An 18,489-nucleotide genomic window follows, 5' to 3' on the forward strand; every position below is an offset into this window, starting at 1 on the left:
AGTGGGGACTAAGCTAAAAAGATACTAACTATGGGAATGGAGCCATGTAGGAGCAGCCAGCAACATAATCAATACACCAAACGTACCAAAATATAGATTCATCTGCTTTTCCAAGGGGGTTTTGACTAGTCAGATCACATCTTTTATACAATGTTTCCTTGTACACAATCAGTTTAAAAACGACGACTGATTTGGGATAAAAAAGAAATGATGAAAATGTGATTTTTCAATGTTTAAGGAGAAGAAAAGATCCTAGTGGCCATGTAAGTGCAAAGAAAAATCTCTCACATCATAAACCTCCCACTCCCACCCACCCTTTTATGTGCCGTGACAGCAGAAGGCCAGTAGATCAATACGCTGCCCTACCTTCTTTTCCCTCCTGTCCTCCATAGGAGAGCTAGCTGTGCCGGGCGTTGCTTCTCCCAGTAAGAAGCATAGTCTGGTCATCAGTTCCTGGGTGGAAAGGGAGGAGCCCGGCTGGGGCTCCACGTGGAGGTCTGGAACACACAGATACGGGACGGGGAAATTAATGGGCGAATGGAAACATGGTAGGCCAGATGAAACCACCACCACCTCACTGAGGCTCGTTTCAGCTCGGGCCCCCTCACGAGCCTCCCGCCCGGCAGCGTCGCCACTGGACGGCGTGTAATGTATGCATCCACAGGTCAGCGCGGCCCCATGCAGCTGCCCTCATTAGGAATGCACAGACAGTGGCTTTCCAGTCCCAGGCTGAAACGGCAGCGAGGGGTTGTGTGAGGTTGTGTGTTTGTCTGCGCACACGCTCGCCCGGTGCTCTCAGTTAAGAGACGGGTTGTGAATGTCAATGAGCTCAGCGTCGACTCTGTGAAGGAGTGCCTTGGCTGTTGCTCCTGGAGAGATTGGCTGACACAGGCCATGTGGTGCATTCATTTATCACGCTTTAAGGCTCCCTGAAGCTTTGACCTCCAACCCCGGCTCCTCTCAGGTCCACGCTACAGCCTCTGAAGAGCAAGGCACCAGTAGTCCTCACGTCTCATATCTGTGCTTTGATCAGCTGAGTAATACATTTCTCGATTCTCGTGTCTCATTTATGTGCTGTAATCAGCTGAGTAACATGCATATTGAGTAGGCATATAAACAGGATGACAGGACATGACGGATGACAGGAACAGCTCACTCCTCCTCACAAACATCTTTGGGTTTAGACATCACATTCATTTCTCAGTGCCTCCACTGATTCTCTATCTTTTTTTTGCTTCTGTCTTGCTGGCTCTCTCCCCCCCTCTCTCTCTCTCTCTCTCTCTCTCTCTATCTCCTTTTAAATGCACCGCATCACACCACTGTTACATCCAAACCAATTGTGTGTCAACAACAGTCTAGCCTTGTAAGGATCAAGGTCAGTTTTGAGAGGCAAGCCTGGTCATTGTTGTCCCATGGGGCATCCAAATTATAGCCTTTGTCAACACTCATTTCACTTCACAGCATGAAATGCTGTTGAAGAATTGGGTAGATAGAGTGGATGTGTATTTCAGGGAGGGGGAGGAGAGCAAACTTTGCATTTAGTCAGCAGAGCACTGTGATCCAATCTGGAGTAACATGAGGACACACTGAATGTCCAGTACTATTCATCAAACCACCTAGCAGTTGCCATTGGAAACGGGAAGCTGAGAGGTGCCTGGCAACCAGGATGGAAGATGCCTCATAAAATCTGTGCAGCCTCAGGGCAGCCCTCTGGTCGAAAACATACAGAAAACTGACTGGGATATGGACATTTACAATATTATTGCTATTATCTAACCTTAGCTGTACTAGCTTAACAAATCACACAAGTAAGGGAAAAGACATGAGCGATTTTGATAAAAAACACATACACTCACAACAAAACACTGAGGATTACACAGACATTAACATCCCTACATACATCTGACAGGAATAAGAACTTAATGCAAAGCCTTTTGGACATAACAAACTATTACTTTAAAGTATCCATTTACCCCCTCAACCCCCCCACCCCCCAAACACACACATACACACACTCTCTCTTTCTCTCTCCTCTCTCCCTTGCATCTCACAGCCTTCCTCCTCTCACCTCAGCCATTCATTCTCATTCAGCCTCTGATTAGTACCTGGAAAAATAGGCATAATGACAAACATACACCCACACGCTCCTTCTCTCACCTCTGTGGTCTGCCTTGCCACGGCACGAGGCAAAGACAAGAGGTTCTCTCGCATAGGAAGAGCCATCCACATACTCCAGCTTCCTTATCAGTCCTTCAGCCACGGCAAAGAGGGAAAAGGGAGAGGGAGAGGGAGAGGGGAGAGGGAGAGGCGTGAGGGAGGGATTGAGGGTGGAGATAGGGAGGGATATGAAAGAAAGTGAGTGAGGGAGAGAGGGAGGGAGGGAGGGAGGGAGAGAGAGAGAGAGAGAGAGAGAGAGAGAGAGAGAGATTAAGCTTCCCCAGATGAGATCTGTGGTGCAGAATTTGAATTGTGTCCCATGAGTAAAGCAGTATGTACAGAGTGCAAGGCATGCATGCAAACAGTACAATATTCACTGTACCGTGGGCGTTTATCTATAATATATTAGCATTGCTAATGTGTGTGCGTGATGGCAGGGACAGGGGTGCACTCTTATTGGTGTGTGTGGGTGTGTCTCAATCTATGCAATAACATCTGAGGCTTCTCTGGATACACAGCGCAGGATTTTGTTTATCTGAACCCTTTGGGAATGGAGGTCATTCAGAAGGATGAGATGAAACGTGCTGAATTTTTGCACCAGAGGTTACTCAGTGTTAGATAAACAACATCTAAAATGCTCCGCGCAGTCTAATTCACAGTTTAATGTTTAAATTGCATAAGCGCCAAAGAAATGACAGCCACTACATTACATTATATATCTTTTCATGGCTACATTTTTTCCCTTGTCACGCTCTTTTAGTATACTGGATGGGTCAGAAGTCTGAGGCTGGGAAAAATAAGGTTGTGTTTAATGCCATGAAATACCTCCTGTTTTGAATGGCTATACTTGCTAAAGGACACTGCCACCTAGTGTTGTTTTTTTTTTTTTTTTTTTTTTTTTTTTAAGTTAGCTTGCTCAATCATTCAGTCTGAGAATCTGTCACATGTTTCGGCCCTGGGGGTTTGTATGCTCTTGTATTGGCCGTCACATGGATGGAACAGCTGAATGCAAGAAGCTCAGCGCTCACAAAGGCAAACCTGTGAAACAAATCCCTGATGGGCAGCTTCTTGTCATTCTCTATTGTTCATACTGACTTCACGTTTTGTCTATATTATTATTTAGTGCTGAAACGATTAGTCGATGAACCAATTAGTCGATCAACAGAAAAATAACCGATTATAATTTTGATAATCGATTAATCGTTTTAGTAATTTAGTCAGGTAAAAATACCAAGCATTTGCTGGTTATAGCTTCACAAATGCTAAGAGTTGCTGTTTTTCTCTGTTTCATATCATTATAAGAATTCATATTTATGAAAACTTTGTTTTTTTTTGGCTGCTGGTCAGACTAAGTAAGCAGTTTTAAGAATCACTTTGGGCACCGGTAACTTGTGATGGGCATTTGTCATTATTTTTGATATTTTATAGACAAAATGACAAGTTGCAGCTCTATATTATTATTCCTAAGAATCCAACCCACCTGGGGACTTGATCCAGGACTGGGAGGGTACGATGTAGGACTGGCGAGGGAGCAGAGGGGAGGAGGGCAGGGACACGGACACACCCTTGGTCAACCTCTTCGCTTTCGCTGGGCTTTCAGTGTGAGCGCCGCCTCTGTCCTGGAGGTGTGCGACTCGCCCACCGCTGCTCCTCTGCAAGGTGCTGTGGGTGTAGACCTCACCACCTGCATGGAAGAGACCGGGAGGGTGGGGAGGAAAGAGAGGGAGGAGGGCAGCCAGGGACAAAAGTGAAGGAGGTGTAATGGAGAAAACTGTAGCACGGTTCATAGAACTGAGTTGATTTAACAACACTGTGGCTTTAACTGAGCACATGGGGCGCAGTATTAAATATGTTTCACATAAGGCTGCGAGAGAGGGAACATATCTTGTCTTGGAGGCATATTGCTGAATGAGGTAATGGAAAGTTGGCAGTAGATGTCAGAACATCTATTTAAAGGAATGGGATCACACTCAACAAAGAGGCTACATTTCAACATTTTAGTCATTTTCATGTCCGCACATATTACGGTCATGAAATGTGATCCCATGCCTCCCAATAAATATTATGCATGTGAACACACTGAGCAGGCTGATGGCAGAGGCCTTATTACCAATTAAATTGGCCATACCAGATTTCTGTGGTTTTCCCTGTGGTCTTGCAACCAAAACAATGCATAGCATAATTCAGTCATTCCTGTTCTCCACCACTCCCTCCTACCTTAAATAAATACAGTTCGTTTAGGTGATTTATTATTAACTTAAGCAAAACAAGGACACAGAGGTGGGACACTTGCCACCAATTAATATTTCAAATTCAGATGATATACAGTTGCAAATCCTAAATGTATGCAAGGAACATCACCTATTACAGTGTGTTGAAACGTTTGATGAGCAGCTTTGGAGAAGCAGTGATATCTCTGCTCAAATGTTCAGAGCCATTGCCAATGTACTGTAAATATACTATATCATTTTAATGAGACTGACACAGTTCTCTAGCTTTCTCTCTGTTCTTGCCAACAAGAGCAGCACATTATTAAATATTAATGTGCAACATGCTTGCTCTAACACTTGGCCCTATATTCTTCCATCTCCCCACTGTGCTCTCTGAATTCTCCTCTGTTCTGCAGCAGTTGGACAGTTTTAGCCTGTGAGAACACAAATAGCTTAGCTTCATTTCAGCAATAAAACGTTAATATTGTTCAACATACATTTTAGTTTCCACCTTACAAAACATTCAGTTTGTCTAACAGTAGATAATGGTAAGTGGAGAGGCTGAGACACAGAGCGAATTACAACAAATGTATAATAAATGTACAGAATCCACCAACAATTTTCATGCATTATCATCACAGTTATACTCACAAGTTCTACAGAAATTCAGTATGCTTTTTTTTTGTAGGTCAGGATGTTTGCCTAACCCACTCTAACTTCTCCTGACACACTTTAATGCATGAAGGGCTGGGACACTGTATGAAGGACGGGGACACACTGATGAATTAGGCTAATTGAATTGGCTCTACTTAAATCACCCCAGAGAAGAGAACTGAAGCTGAATATTGCCTTCAAATGATTCAAGACCTGCACACAACAAATGTCAAGGATTCAATACATTTGTCCCCCATACATAATTTGTAGATCAGAGACAGTGTAGCACAGGTTAAAAATCACATTAGCCTACTAATTATCACATTCCTTGCACTGATCAAAACTGATGCAGTGTAATAAAGGACAGAACTAAATGCAACCCTATAGGTGCAATATTGGCTATGCTATTGTGCACAAGTGCTACAATTTTGTTCCAATATAGTTTCAGTGGTTATGGGCTTACCTGAATCTCGTTTGCTCTTTTTCTCTCCGCGTTTTCCTCCTCCTTCTCTCTTGTTGCCAAACACTGCTCTGAACATATCTGGGCTGTAGTTTCACTTTCTGAAACCTCTGTGGAAGATGAACCAAATGTTAAAGTTGAATTAGGAACTCAACATTAGTCCCATTAACATCCCTCCTACTATTAGTTCAATATTCTACCACAACTAATTTGTGCAGGTTTGTTAGACCAGGATGGCATCTGTTTAGTTTGCAAGAAAGAGTCATTTCATTAGAAAGAAAATAAAGTTGTCATCCTAAAATTAAGCCTGAAGTTACCTGCTCTCACGTCTTCTTTGTTGCCTGCATATTTTCCTCATAAATTCACAGGAAGCTGGTCGAAGACAATTTGTATCCGCGAACTGCAATTTAGATTTCCCTCCTCTGTCAATTAGTCACAGATTGAACTCAGAATGAAGGAGGTAGAGTCGGGCGCGCACACATGCACATGCGTGGTCGCGCACGTACCCAATGGGCTATATGTGGGTAAGAAAAAAATGTTTGGGGGGATGTTGCAGTTATGGATCCTAACGTTATTTATTAGATTCTCCTATTTTCAATAAACACAACACTGGCTACAATTGTGCTGCACGTGTTTATTATTCCATAGGCTATATCATCAGATTTAGCCTACTGATAAAAATATGAACCCTTGTTGCTAAATGGAAGGAAAATTATAACTGCGGATGCGTTCATTTTAGAGAAAATCCCCACTAATTTTCCATTGACAATTATTTTTTTTTATATTATGAACAATCAAACAAAATGCACAAATTTACATTACAAATGTTCAAAAACGACTGATTAAGTTGGAAAAGATCAACTATAACCTACAGTAAAGTTATTGGCGATAAAACCTTGAAAACGTCCTCTATAACACCCTCAAGTAATTCAAATCAATAAAGTAAGTTTGTTTCTATATATATGTGAGGGAACGAATTGGGGTCATGATTAATTCAATGTGTAATTCTCTATAAATTATAGAGAAGTTGTGTTTTTTCTCGTTGACTGCTTGTGAACACTAGAGGGCGACATAATGCATTTCCCTCCTCATCCTGAAGGGGGCGGAAAGTCGCACACCGGTCGCCTATTTAACTCTGGAAGCTCCGTTTCCTCGTTCTTTCACCAGGAGAACTTAGTCTAGGAAGGATCGACAGCCATCGTCTCTCAAAAGTAACATCGAAAACGTTGTAATTCGGTCATCTTTAACGACATGATCACTTGTAAGTATATCATGTCGACCTGCCTCGCCTTACTATGATAACAGAAGTGCAATCTTAAGACTCAAATCTGTTCATGTGTAGACCTAGTGTCACAGGAAGGGCCTCCTTGCTACCGTTGGTGTTCCTGCTAGCTAACGTTAATGCTAACTAAACTAAATGCTAAGTAAACCAGTCATGATAAGTGTCCCAATACCACGGTTTTGGGGTGTTAATTGAAATTGGTGCGTTTTGTAGAGACACTCGTAATTAACCACTTAAAGCTAGGTAACGTTAATCGTTAAGTTATGGGGCATTTCGTCGAAAAATAACTTTTGCTAGGTGTTAATTTCTCTAAATATTCTCACTTTAGCCTTGAATTCTCTCGATATTGCATTATACTGCTTTATCTTAAGTATTCAGCAAGTTGTTCACTACTACTCTGATAAACTGTAAGAGTAGGAGGCAATCTTTTAATATTTAAGAATTGATATTAGTGCTGCAGCTATGAATCATTATAATTTTCGAATAATTCTTGGATTTTATAGCAGATATTTGAGTAATCTATATAAAACACAATATGGCAGTTTTGCTCACATAACAGTGTAGCAAATATTGCGCTGGACAGTTCTCCCAGTCTTCAGAGCACAAGTATGTGGACAGACTGATGATCCTTAGGAAGCAAACTCTCTTCACATTTCAAGCCGTGAAGAGAGCTGCTATTCATTCTGTTATGTAGGTACAGTACTCCAATAAAGGCTAACCTATTTCTCTTGCACGTTCCTTGTTTCTAGGTGATCATATGCCATTTGGTGGAGGCTTTTATCAGCAGGATGGAGGATGATGGCTGTGCATCAGCAGAAGATCCGGGTGATAATGGTGCTGATGTTACCTCAGTCTGCCGTGTCGGTATAGTCACTGACAAATGGCTGCAAGAAACCAGCTCCAACCAGAAGAGCTATAACGTATACTGATCTACATCAAATCATGGGTGAAAATGTGAGTAAAGGTGACAGAAGCAGTTTAGTTTGTGAAAAAAATATGTTTCGTTATTGAACTGAATGTTGGACCAAGCCTTGAACCCAATGACATGCTGCATCTTTGACAGCCTGGGCCTTCTGATGTGGGGAACCTCGGGTTTTATTATTACAGATGCAATATTAACATCCCTGCGCTTTCTGCCCGCTTATTTTCCATGGCGTCTCGGATTGAATAGGGGATGACAAATGAAAGCAATGTTTTAATGTCATTAACTTGGGGCTCCCAATAATCTTCTGCTTTTCTCATTACATTAGTTGTTACTATCTCAAGACACTTGCAGGGTGTCTGCTAAAATGGGCTTAAATGTGACGTTTGTCTCTTCTCCTTCCAGTGTCAAGGTTGAAGTTGGAGGAGGTGAAACCAGGAAGCAGAGGAATTTGCAGACGCTGCACCAGACTCAGTCAAGCAAGTGTTGGACAAAAGTGATGCTTTGCAGGTGAGCAATGAGCATTAACTCATTCCTAGTATCATTCGTAGCGTTGTCTTTACTTGATGTAGATTTAAATCTGCATCCACTGATAGACCTGAAGCAGGTTACCTTGGCTTTTAGGTTTGCATAGAGATGCTAAATTGAACTTTCCTCGCGCTTTCTGACTGCCACATTACATGGTGGCCCAGATTGAATTGAGGAATATATTTAAACCCATTGAGTGACAATTTTGAAATTAATTGCTGTTCAGAGCAAAGTCTAATCTACATAGGAACTTTTCTAGTGTGTGACTACTAAAGGGTGTATCCCTTTTTATAAACTAAATCACATTAAGTGGAAAAAGGTTTGTTAGATCTGCTTGCTAGAAATAAGCATTACACTAAAGTATACTGACTCACTCTAGGGTAGAAGTTTTGTCAGTTCAGCTTTACCACCCATCATGGCAGCCATTACAAAACCCTGAAGCAGCTCTTAACTTGCAGCAAGAAAGATGACAGAATTTCTTCCTCAGGAAACATAATTCATCACTGTTCGTCTTTTATTTCCACCCCCTCAAACATTATCGGTTGTGGTTGCTGGGTATTTGGTTTGTGCTGTCACCGAGGAGATGCACCCACATTCTTCAACCGAAAGTCATATTTGCTTATTTAATAGGCAGATTTTAAAAGTATTTTGTCCATCTACTTGGGACGTGTCTGGTTTAGATCTGGAAGTACAAAACTTCCATTTGTTGCAGGATGATGATTTGTTATGTGTTTGCATGCTGTGTGGCTCTTTGCTGTGTTCTACTAAATAGTGGACTGACCCTTGTTCCCATCTCCTTCCAGGGAATAATCAAGAATGCTGGAAAGGCGTCATTCAGACACATTTTGCCCACTGGACAGACTGTGGACCTTAACATTCAGACCTGGGGAACAGCTGTTTGCCTGTTAAGAAGTTTGTTTGTTTTTTGTTTTGTAGTCCAGATAAACACACAATCTTGTTTTTCTGTTTGTCACTTTGACCCTCTGGGAAGAAATCTGGATGCTGGCATGTTGAACTTGCTGTGCATGTCATATGTGTAAATTGGCACCCTTACTGTCTTTAAAGAAATAAATGGGCCATTGGCTGAAACACCAGTCAACTTCATGTGTTTTGAAGTTTTTTTTATTTATTTTTTTGAGTAGGATGTGGCCAAGTAACAGCTTCACTACTATTCCCATCACATCTTGAGTACCAAGTAGTAAGTGGCTAAGGCAGATTATTGAGCACTTTGTGGAAAAACTACAAATTTGGCACATATGTAGCAGAGGTAAATTGTATTTTCAGCTGCTGGGCCACCAGACTGTGCCTGTGGCCCCCATATTCCCTGTCATGGGGCCAGACTATACAGACTTTGTGACCATAACCCAACGCAAATGCAGTAAGATCAATAATGGCTTGAAATGCTGGAGTACAAGGAAAGAAACTTGAGTTGCCTTAAGTGCATCATCTGAGAGCTTTTGTTATGTGAAAATGAACTCAAATCTTTTGGGGGCACCAACTTTCCAAAACATGCACTGAGCAGCTTCTTTGGCTCCAATTGAAGTTCATTCCAAAGACCATAATTAAGCCACTTTAAGATGGAAAAACTCTATAAATCTATGGATTGCAGAGAAAGTAATCTACTACCACAGCGTGTTGCATAGGTAGAATATGTATATTCAAGAACAGACCCCAAATTGCTGCAGTCCAGTCTCTTAGGTGGCCATTTGAAAATGATGCACAATAACCAGGTTGGTTGTTTAGTTCTCAGTGTTTTATCATGATTTTTTTGTTTTCTGCCATTACACTGTTGTATGAAGCTTTTGAAAATGTTGTTACCACACTTGGCTGTTAGTAAACATGTATTAGACTTCCAACAGTGGGATTGTTGTACTAAAATTATTTTATTGCAGGAGTCAATCAATTGAAAAAAAGACAATGAAATTTAACATCAACGTGAAGACAGGCTACTCCTACGACACCTTAAACACAGACTTGAAGGTTTATAGTAGTGGTAAAGTTACTACTGGCCTCTTGTAATGGAAATAACAAAAGCTGAGGCTGAATGATTTTCTGGGAGTCATGATGCAGAAGCCTGTTATTAAGTTGTTGGAAAAAAGCACATTACACTTCATCTGAAAACGGCATATAAACTACAGTTTAAAAAAATAAGTAAAATGGCACAATGTCCAAACATCTCAGAAAGACAAACTATCTCCGTTTTTGTCGGCTGAAGAGGAGCTCAGTTAGTCTCAGGTAACATAATACAGTATTTTAATTCCTGTCATTGTAAGTAGAAATTTGTTCCTAATTGCCACCCACTATATCAGTATTTTGTATGAGCTTGGTTGTTTCATTGCTCTTTAAAATAAGCCTGTCTTGGCGGGCTGCTGCAGGTATACAGATGATACATCGAATGGCCACAGCTGTGAGCCGTGTCACATCATCCCTCTCCATTAGGTTTTTGTTCAAAACACTGAACCTTTTCCCTCTGGGTGTACTCTAGTATCAACACAATCAATACTAAGAAACCAGTGGTTCATAAACTCAATTCTTTGCCTCCTAACACTATATGCTCTATGCCTCTGATGGACAGAACAACTAATTCAAAACACTGAAGGCCCTTTCCTCGGGGTGTGTGCCACAGCTGTGATGGAAACATCCTGAACTGATAGTGCACACTTGAGAGTAAAACCTTGAATTGTTCCCCGTGTCCCCTCTTCATGCCAGTACCTGGAGAAGATATACAGCTTCTCTCTTTAAAACTCTGCCTTTGCTTCACCCCATCATCCAGTGTGTTTTGAGACCCGATGCAAGGAAATCGGCTAAGAACTCCCAAGATCCAACCAAGGCCCGGTTTGGGAGCGAGCCCCGAAAGATGAAGCGGTGGTCTGTCGGCCTTGGTAGGGGGCAAAGCTACTCGTCAGTCTTTTCCTCGCCTTGGTAGTGTCTGTACTCTGGCCTGAGTTCCCAGGTGTTCTTGTGAGTTCCCTTCACATTGTAGATGCCGATGTCACGCAGGATTTCCTTCAAGTAAATCTAGAAGAGATAAAAAGGACCGTTTGTAAGGAATGTCAAATTCACTGCTCTTGTTCTGTCAAAAAGCAAGAGACAATGTACTGTATGTTTATGAGCAACAGAAGCCTTTTGACTTGAATAGTCAATGGACAGAAATAAGTTATTACACATTAACATATGTCTGCAAGTTTCAAATTAGATTGAAGACTTTTTAAGACCATATCAATGCCTGTTAGAATGAAACAAGACCAATTTCATGATTGAAACTTTCAACCTATCAGAATATAGCTCTGATTTCTCACCAGAAAAAGCAGTGCACCAAGAAATCTGAACATTTTTAAGACCTCTAATCCTTTATTTAATTGTATTCAAGACCTTTTAAGGCTTTGAGTTTAGATTATATACTTTAAGACATTAAGACATTTTCAGGACCTGCAAATACCCAATTAAGGAAAATGTATATACTTGGAAATCGGTATCTCTATGAAAATGAGTTCTTCTTGCGTTAAGTTATCTGTAGTCTTATGCAACAGACGCAGCCCATGGCCTGATTCACTCAAAATGACCCAGATCTGATGGCTTTTTCTGTGTTTAGCCAGCAATGTTCATCAGATTTTCTCCTCCTGTGTAAATCCCAACTTCATCATTGTAAAAGTAACATTATATCTGATAACCGAACCATCTGTTGCCCAGTAGCCTTACCACAGGCTGTTTGGTGATATCCACCAGGTCTTTGATGTTGTAGTATTGGTGCTTCTCAAAAGCGGAAAACAACATGTCCAACACTTGCTGTTTGTCGGCTCTTGCTCTCTTGCCCTCCTCCTTCTTTTTCCTGTCATACTCGAGCTACAGAAAAGCAAATAGACAAAAGTCCGTCATCATACACAGTGTAAACTTAGGGTGAATACATGCCCAGGTACACCGATGCACAATGTTGCATGTGTGGGCTACATTTTGTACAGACTAGAAAAATAACTGCTAGGTGAGTTATGAAACAAGACATAGACAGTCATGCTTGTTTTCTTACATTGTAAGCATGGTTGGCCACAGGTTTGTAGTTGTTGGTGACAGCCTTGTCCAACTGTTGAGACAGCCTGACAGGCTTGGAGGACTCTTCGATTTGTATCCTGTCACATAAGCAGAATCACTTTACTTGCTGAGTACAATACAGGAGTTTTCCATACTAACACACATGGAACGATGACATTCAGTTTTTGATGGTTAGATGGTACAAAGCTTTTAGGACCGAGTGAAAGCCGAACCTTCCACTGAAGCCAATTTCTATCTTTGGGGAACAAACATCCAGTGTTGGAGTTTCGGCAACCAGCAACAATGGAGACATGGAGATTTTGGCTACTTTGACATGTAGCTGGCTATTGTCTTACAGACTATGGGGCACCTCATTAACTATGCATACTGATGACCAATCAGAACATTCATTAAAACCTGGGTGTAGGTGGCATCATTTACACCAGGAAGTAGACTGGAATTCTAAATCAGTTTGATCCATCATCAGGACATTAGTCAGATTTCCACAATTCTGACAGTTATAATAATTTGGGTAACTTTACATTAACAGGTCCTTTGTTAAATTATTTCATGAAATTGAGAAATGCAATTCTCTTTGCACTGGATCCTTGAGACCTTCACATACAGTCCCAGACATACATGTATATACACACACACACACACACATATATATATATATATATACATATATATATGTATATATCCAACATTACAAACAGCATATAAATATTTTGGTATAGATACAAAAATTGTGTGTGTGTACTGTTTCACTGAGCGCTCACCTCTTCAGCTTCATATAGTTTTCACTGACAGCAGGTCTGCATTCTGCTCTCTGTACCACCACTCCCTCCAAGGCTAATTTATCTAAAGAAGAGAGTTAATCAAACTGTCAGTCCAAACTAAATAACTTCATGTGTTCCCATGCATTTGCAGTGCATGTTTATTTCATAGGTAAGAAGGGGTGTGTGGGTGCATGTGTGTAAGAGAGAAGGCAAGAAAACAGACACACAGAACAAACCGGATCCACCCTAAATCCACCCTAAAAACAGAATTTAATTGTGCTATTCAAATGATTCTGGTTCAATCCAGTCAATAGACATGAAGCTTTCTCCCAAAGCTGGAAACCAGAGAAAAAGATTTGAGCAATCATGATGCTGATGATGTCCATTTTTCCCCCTTAATCAGAAATTGCAACTGCACTCATATCTGATATCACTACAGATAGTTACAAGTAAACTATATGTTACCATGTTTATTGTAGGCTTCTTCTGTGGATTCCCTCTTTTGATTGATCGCTCTTTATAAGTCAATTATGGTTTCAGCTTTCTGGTGGCAGCAGTCCACGCTGCAAGTCCACTTTAAGTAAACAAAATGAACGAGTCTGATGGCGACGATGGTTATTAAGTTGTGGACCCAAGAATGGTGATTTGTCTCACGCACACACACAAAAGCTTAATTAGTGCAGTTGTTGGCCATAATATTAACCCAAATACCAGGAGAAGAATAAATAAATAAAATACCACCCAGGGAACTTGTCCATAATGTCCACCAACATGCTCCCCTATTCATTGTCAAGAGAAGACTAGAGTATTAGCTCTGTTACTTCTAGCTTTGGGAGAAGCTTGCTTATGTACATTGTACATAAATCTAAACCAATGTTTCCAAGAACATAATAACATTCTTTAGGGCAGATTATTTATACAAGTTTGCTGCTAATCATTGAGTCGGATCTGCATTCTCTTCACCAACACCACATCACAACTGGCCTGGCCTTCCAAACAAATAGCACTCCATCCATCACCGCCAGCAAGATGCAATTCTGGATCCCGTTTGACCGCAGTCCCACCACCTTTCCATCCTCCACTGGAGACGGTGGAAACGAAGTATTGAAGCTCCAAATGGAAATTCACACATTTTCCCAAAGAGACAAGAGGCCTTAGCTCTGCTTCAGGGCAAAGTTGGCCACCTATATGGATCGGCGTCTAGGGTTTCGGTGCCAAGACAAGCACCTACCAAGGCATGTATACTGGGTAGTTTAACCAAAAAAGTAAACTATTGAAAAATATTTTTTTAAAAAGACTCTCGTCCTGTATGATTCCCAGTGATGCAGCTCTGTGACTCACTGGGGATAGAGACGGAGGACTCACCTGGACCTGCCCCTGCCCCCGAACCTGAGCAGCTGCCATCAGATCTCTCTTCTGACTGGCCTACAGGGAGGGAGGGAGGGAGGGAGGGATGGTGAAATGAAAATACAGGGGTGGAAGACGGAGGGGAGGAGGAGGGGATCGAACAGTAAGAACCACACCCAGGGTTTAGTTGGCCCTCAAGTCTCAGACCAAACAATTAATGACACAGAGAGCTTCTCAGTGTATTCACCTCTTATGAGCACACAAGCGTGCATATGAGCAAGCAAGCATGCGCTCACACAACAAGCGAGCACAGATACACCCCCCCCCACCACCACCCACCCACACAGCAGGGCTGCACGATATTGAAAGAAAACAAAAAATATGAATCTTCTGCTGAATACTATAATTACAATATGAATTGTGATACATGTGGACAGATTTGTCTATATACTTTTGTTTTTTTAGCACACACACAATACACAATTAGATGCTAGTGGTTGTTATGTGTGATTTGTATGTTATTGAAGATTTTCTCCAGTTTCAATTTGATTTGTAAACTGGGGATTCTGCACAACATGTTTATGTAGCCGTCTGTAACACTTTTTCCTCTGATATAAAAACGCAGCCTTTTGCAATTTGGAAAATGCAGCAGTGAATATATCTCTCTCTCTCTTCCAACTATTGCATTTTATATACTGTATCATTATTATGTGCAATCATGTCAAAAAGAGATTTTTAATCTCAAGGGAATCAAAATACCTATACTATGCAGCCCTAACACACACACACACACACACACACACACCTTAAATGGTGTCCCACTGTGAGCACAGTAGCACAAGCTCACCAGCACCCATAACGAAAAAAGACCTACATTACAATCGAAGGGCAGACCAAGTTGGTGAAATTCAAACCAAACAAACCCATGCACAAATTAAAGCAACTCCACATTCAGCAAGATTTGTGTTGATTGATAAGTCTATGTTAATGAGTCCCAAATCACAAAATATCCCGAGTGTTTGCACCACTGTCTCTGATCATATACCCACTCTGCTGAGCTGATTGGCAGTGGACTGAAAAGTGCAAACCACAAACAAATGATTGATAGAGAAACAAACAAAAAAATGAAAAGAAATAGTCACTTGTCTATGCGACAGTAGAAATAAGATAAAAGACAACCAGATTAGCTGATCAGTAGTATGGGATGTGAAAAAGGCACAATGAAAAGAGAAGCAAGGAAACATGTAGTGTATGTAGAGAGAAGAGCAGGTTGGGGATGAGTGAAGACAAATATCCAACGTGCCAATTCTCCTCCCTTTCGCCTTGAATGTTCACTTATCCACTACATACATGTCTTATGCATATTCTCTTAGGGTAGAGGACAAAAACACACTCTAGGGAAAAGCTACTGAGAGTTTAAAACACACAGACAAGCAGGGCAAGGGAAAGACTGTGCATGACGACAGGAAGCTGCACACCAAGTAGCAGGATGAGCGCCTCCACCACCTGATCACACAGAGAACTTACCCTTAGGCTGTTCTACAAATAGATATCACACATCACAGATAACCATTAATTCAGTTAATGGATCGTTGGGTTATTAGAAAGCCTCATCCTGCAGCAGGGGCATTCAAAACAGGCAATTTTAGCACTTGGCCGTTTTTGTCCGACTCGGCTCAAAGACGTGCAGAAGCTCACCTGACGAAGTCTCGGTGAAGACTGCCAACGTCTGACCTCCCACTGTCTGCATGGTGAACGGGTGCTCACGAGGCGCACGCACCGATTTGTCTCCAATACCCTCAATCACAGTCAGCTCTTCGTTCAAAGTGAAAGACACCTGTAAAGAGCAGCGTCATCCAAGACTTAGTTACTTTAGCCAGTTTCCTTATTTTTGGTCTTACTGCCATTTTCCTGTGTCTAGAGTATGTATAAAGCAAGTAGAGTATAAACAGTGGATTCAAAAACACAGGCATTTGAGCAATACCTGACACATACTGTGAGCTCTAAATGTATTTGTAAAGTGACACATTTTTTGGATGTTTTGGCCTCTCATTACTTTGGATGTGAAATCAGGTAATGACTAACAAACTGTCAGTTTGACTTGGGGTACTTTCAGTCATATCAGAAGAACAGTTAATGAACATAAGTCTTTAGCCTATTTGTACAGCCCCCTCTCCCTAAATCTGACATGGCATTCTAATTATTAGAATGCCATCTCTGGATTATTCTCTGCCATATACAGATTATCTAAGAATCTAATAACCTGTGTATTATGGGTGTATTACATCATATGCATTGTTATCATAAATTATGCAAGTTTCAGAGTATTACATATCCAACCAAACAGATGCAGAAGGTAACTTAACCCTTTTAGCCCACTCACACTCAGCAAAGAGTTTTTTTAACCCTCACTAAAGCTGTCCATCCCTTTGCTAGACTGCAAGCAGTGGACAGTGACAAGCAAGAGAGCGAGACATGACATCCCATCGAAGCTGTGAGTATGACTCCAACCCAGAACGTTGCAAGTCCATGCGATACCTCTACCACCAGATGCACTGTGATTTTTTTGCGTTTCATTTACCTCTGCTTTTCCTTGGTTTCTGAAAGAAATGACAGATAAACAAATAATTAGCAAGCTAGTTATCGTACCAATCAGAAGCTCTTTATTGTCAAGAATACCAGTAGTACACAGCAATGCCTAGTGCATAAGAGTAATAGCAACATTTACAAGGTAACAGAAATCAGCCTGTATAACTATCTAGTTAACCAAATGTATTTCTTCCAGTCTTTGAAAGCATACTTTATCAGCACATACTATATTTCCATTTTTTCCATTTCCCCTTCCAATACTCACGTTTTGTGTACGGATAACATAACTAGCTTGCACATACTGAGAGACACATAAATAAAGTTAGCTTCTGGGTTTACATACTTGGAGATCCTGAGTTTCCCGACATCGCCTCTGCCACTTGCTTTTGCCCATTGCTGAGAGAGATATTTGGGCACCTGCATAAAAAACATGGGTATATTTTACACAACGGGGGAACAAAGGGATGTCTTCCACATCTTGATAAAGGTTATTAATGGTTCAGATGGAATACATCATTTATAAGCATTATTTTAAACAATGTTTGTCCCTTTCATATGAGGTCATTTCTGGCTGCCACTTCAAACTACATGTAAGATGAAAACACGGTAAAAAGGACTTAAAGCAAGCTGTTGTGATAAATTGTCTGTCAGAAACGGTGTGTGTCTACGTTCATTTGGACTTCGCCTACCATTAGGAAAACTGGTTACTCTGGTATATATTGAATAACTTGGTCAATCAATTATCTACAAATGCACGTTAAATGAAGTTAATAATATGGTTAAGTCTTCTCATTCCGTCTCTTGTCCTCACTTGCCATATACCTAACGTTACTGAGACCACATAACACATTGTTTTCATTTCTACAATAGCCAAACGGTGGTCTCTGAACTAATAATTAACATGGTTATATTACGTCTGTTTAATGCGAGTGATACATAGCCTTTAAAGAAGATTTTAAGAGGCCCAATAACTTACTTAGCTACATAATTTAACTAACAACGTACATTAGGGTATCTGGATTACTACTGTTAACATGCTAAGCTACGCTACAGTTAGCATTAGCTGTGGTATCCTGCTAAGTTAATGATAATATATATTCAGTTATAATAAGGTTGTTTATAAACATTATACACACCTTTACCAACCATACACCCGTGTTCTGCTTGGCACCAGTTAGGTCAACTTCTCCTTTCTCCGACATGTTTTAAAATAATGCCTTCTTCACACTTTACCGTTATCACAAGCGACGAAACCACAATACACACACGCATGCGTAGAGGGGGACCGGGAAACTATGGTGGCTGTACAGGAACAAATCCACATCAGCGTTGCGTGTTTATTACAGTGGAAGTCGCCAGTAGCCTAGGGGTTGTCATGAAAGCTCAAACGCATAGTAGTGAATGTCATTTGTGGCCTTTATCCGTTTTCGTAGTTTGAAACTGTACATGTCGGAAAAACAAGGTTTTCATCCACCAGTGACGATTTACTATTGGTTAGGTCTGGGGGCGATGGGCAGTTACCTCCACTAGTC

The 18,489-nt window shown here is 41.1% G+C and overlaps 2 protein-coding genes, 1 long non-coding RNA gene and 1 other non-coding gene across 6 annotated transcripts in view; 2 read left to right on the forward strand and 2 right to left on the reverse strand.

Annotated features, from left to right (window-relative positions):
* LOC139924071 (protein TANC1-like) overlaps nucleotides 1–5,560 on the reverse strand; it is a 30,892-nt gene extending 25,332 nt beyond the window's left edge. The window contains exons 1-4 of the mRNA XM_071914996.2: nucleotides 5,485–5,560; nucleotides 3,638–3,841; nucleotides 2,158–2,250; nucleotides 367–497 (exon numbers count right to left, since the gene is read on the reverse strand). Of these exons, the coding sequence (XP_071771097.2) occupies nucleotides 367–497; nucleotides 2,158–2,250; nucleotides 3,638–3,841; nucleotides 5,485–5,560 (504 nt within the window). The remainder of the gene's footprint in view (nucleotides 1–366; nucleotides 498–2,157; nucleotides 2,251–3,637; nucleotides 3,842–5,484) is intronic.
* Nucleotides 5,561–6,618: 1,058 nt separating this feature from the next.
* LOC139924079 (uncharacterized) lies at nucleotides 6,619–9,307 on the forward strand. Its single transcript, XR_011785224.2, has 4 exons — nucleotides 6,619–6,742; nucleotides 7,513–7,717; nucleotides 8,091–8,195; nucleotides 9,017–9,307. It is a non-coding gene; the product is annotated as an uncharacterized LOC139924079 (long non-coding RNA).
* On the forward strand, nucleotides 8,266–8,398 carry LOC139924100 (small nucleolar RNA SNORA31). Its single transcript, XR_011785225.1, has one exon. It is a non-coding gene; the product is annotated as a small nucleolar RNA SNORA31 (small nucleolar RNA).
* Nucleotides 9,308–9,451: 144 nt separating the features above from the next.
* Nucleotides 9,452–18,224, reverse strand: LOC139924093 (general transcription factor IIF subunit 2). 3 transcript variants are annotated; one of them, XM_071915025.2, is made up of 10 exons: nucleotides 18,094–18,224; nucleotides 17,301–17,374; nucleotides 16,950–16,968; nucleotides 16,067–16,205; nucleotides 15,896–15,907; nucleotides 14,387–14,446; nucleotides 13,022–13,103; nucleotides 12,238–12,337; nucleotides 11,913–12,056; nucleotides 9,452–11,231 (listed from the first exon to the last, which is right to left on the reverse strand). In XM_071915025.2, the coding sequence occupies exons 1-10, from the start codon at nucleotides 18,157–18,159 to the stop codon at nucleotides 11,109–11,111; spliced, it is 819 nt and encodes a 272-aa protein (XP_071771126.1). In that variant the 5' UTR covers nucleotides 18,160–18,224; the 3' UTR covers nucleotides 9,452–11,108. The 3 variants fall into 3 exon arrangements, with proteins under 3 accessions (XP_071771126.1, XP_071771127.1, XP_071771128.1); XM_071915026.2 differs by lacking the exon at nucleotides 15,896–15,907; XM_071915027.2 differs by lacking the exons at nucleotides 14,387–14,446; nucleotides 15,896–15,907.
* Nucleotides 18,225–18,489: the final 265 nt, after the last annotated feature.

This window comes from Centroberyx gerrardi, chromosome 1 (assembly GCF_048128805.1).
Source record: "Centroberyx gerrardi isolate f3 chromosome 1, fCenGer3.hap1.cur.20231027, whole genome shotgun sequence".
Lineage (NCBI taxonomy): Eukaryota > Metazoa > Chordata > Actinopteri > Beryciformes > Berycidae > Centroberyx > Centroberyx gerrardi.

Excerpts from the sequence above, each read along its gene's own strand:
- LOC139924093 (XM_071915025.2), bottom strand. The coding sequence starts at position 18,159 with ATGTCGGAGAAAGGAGAAGTTGACCTAACTGGTGCCAAGCAGAACACG. Across the intron at positions 13,104-14,386 it reads GGGGGCAGGGGCAGGTCCAG|ATAAATTAGCCTTGGAGGGA; the intron begins GTGAGTCCTCCG and ends TCTCTTCTTTAG. Across the intron at positions 11,232-11,912 it reads ATATCACCAAACAGCCTGTG|ATTTACTTGAAGGAAATCCT; the intron begins GTAAGGCTACTG and ends TATCTCTTCTAG.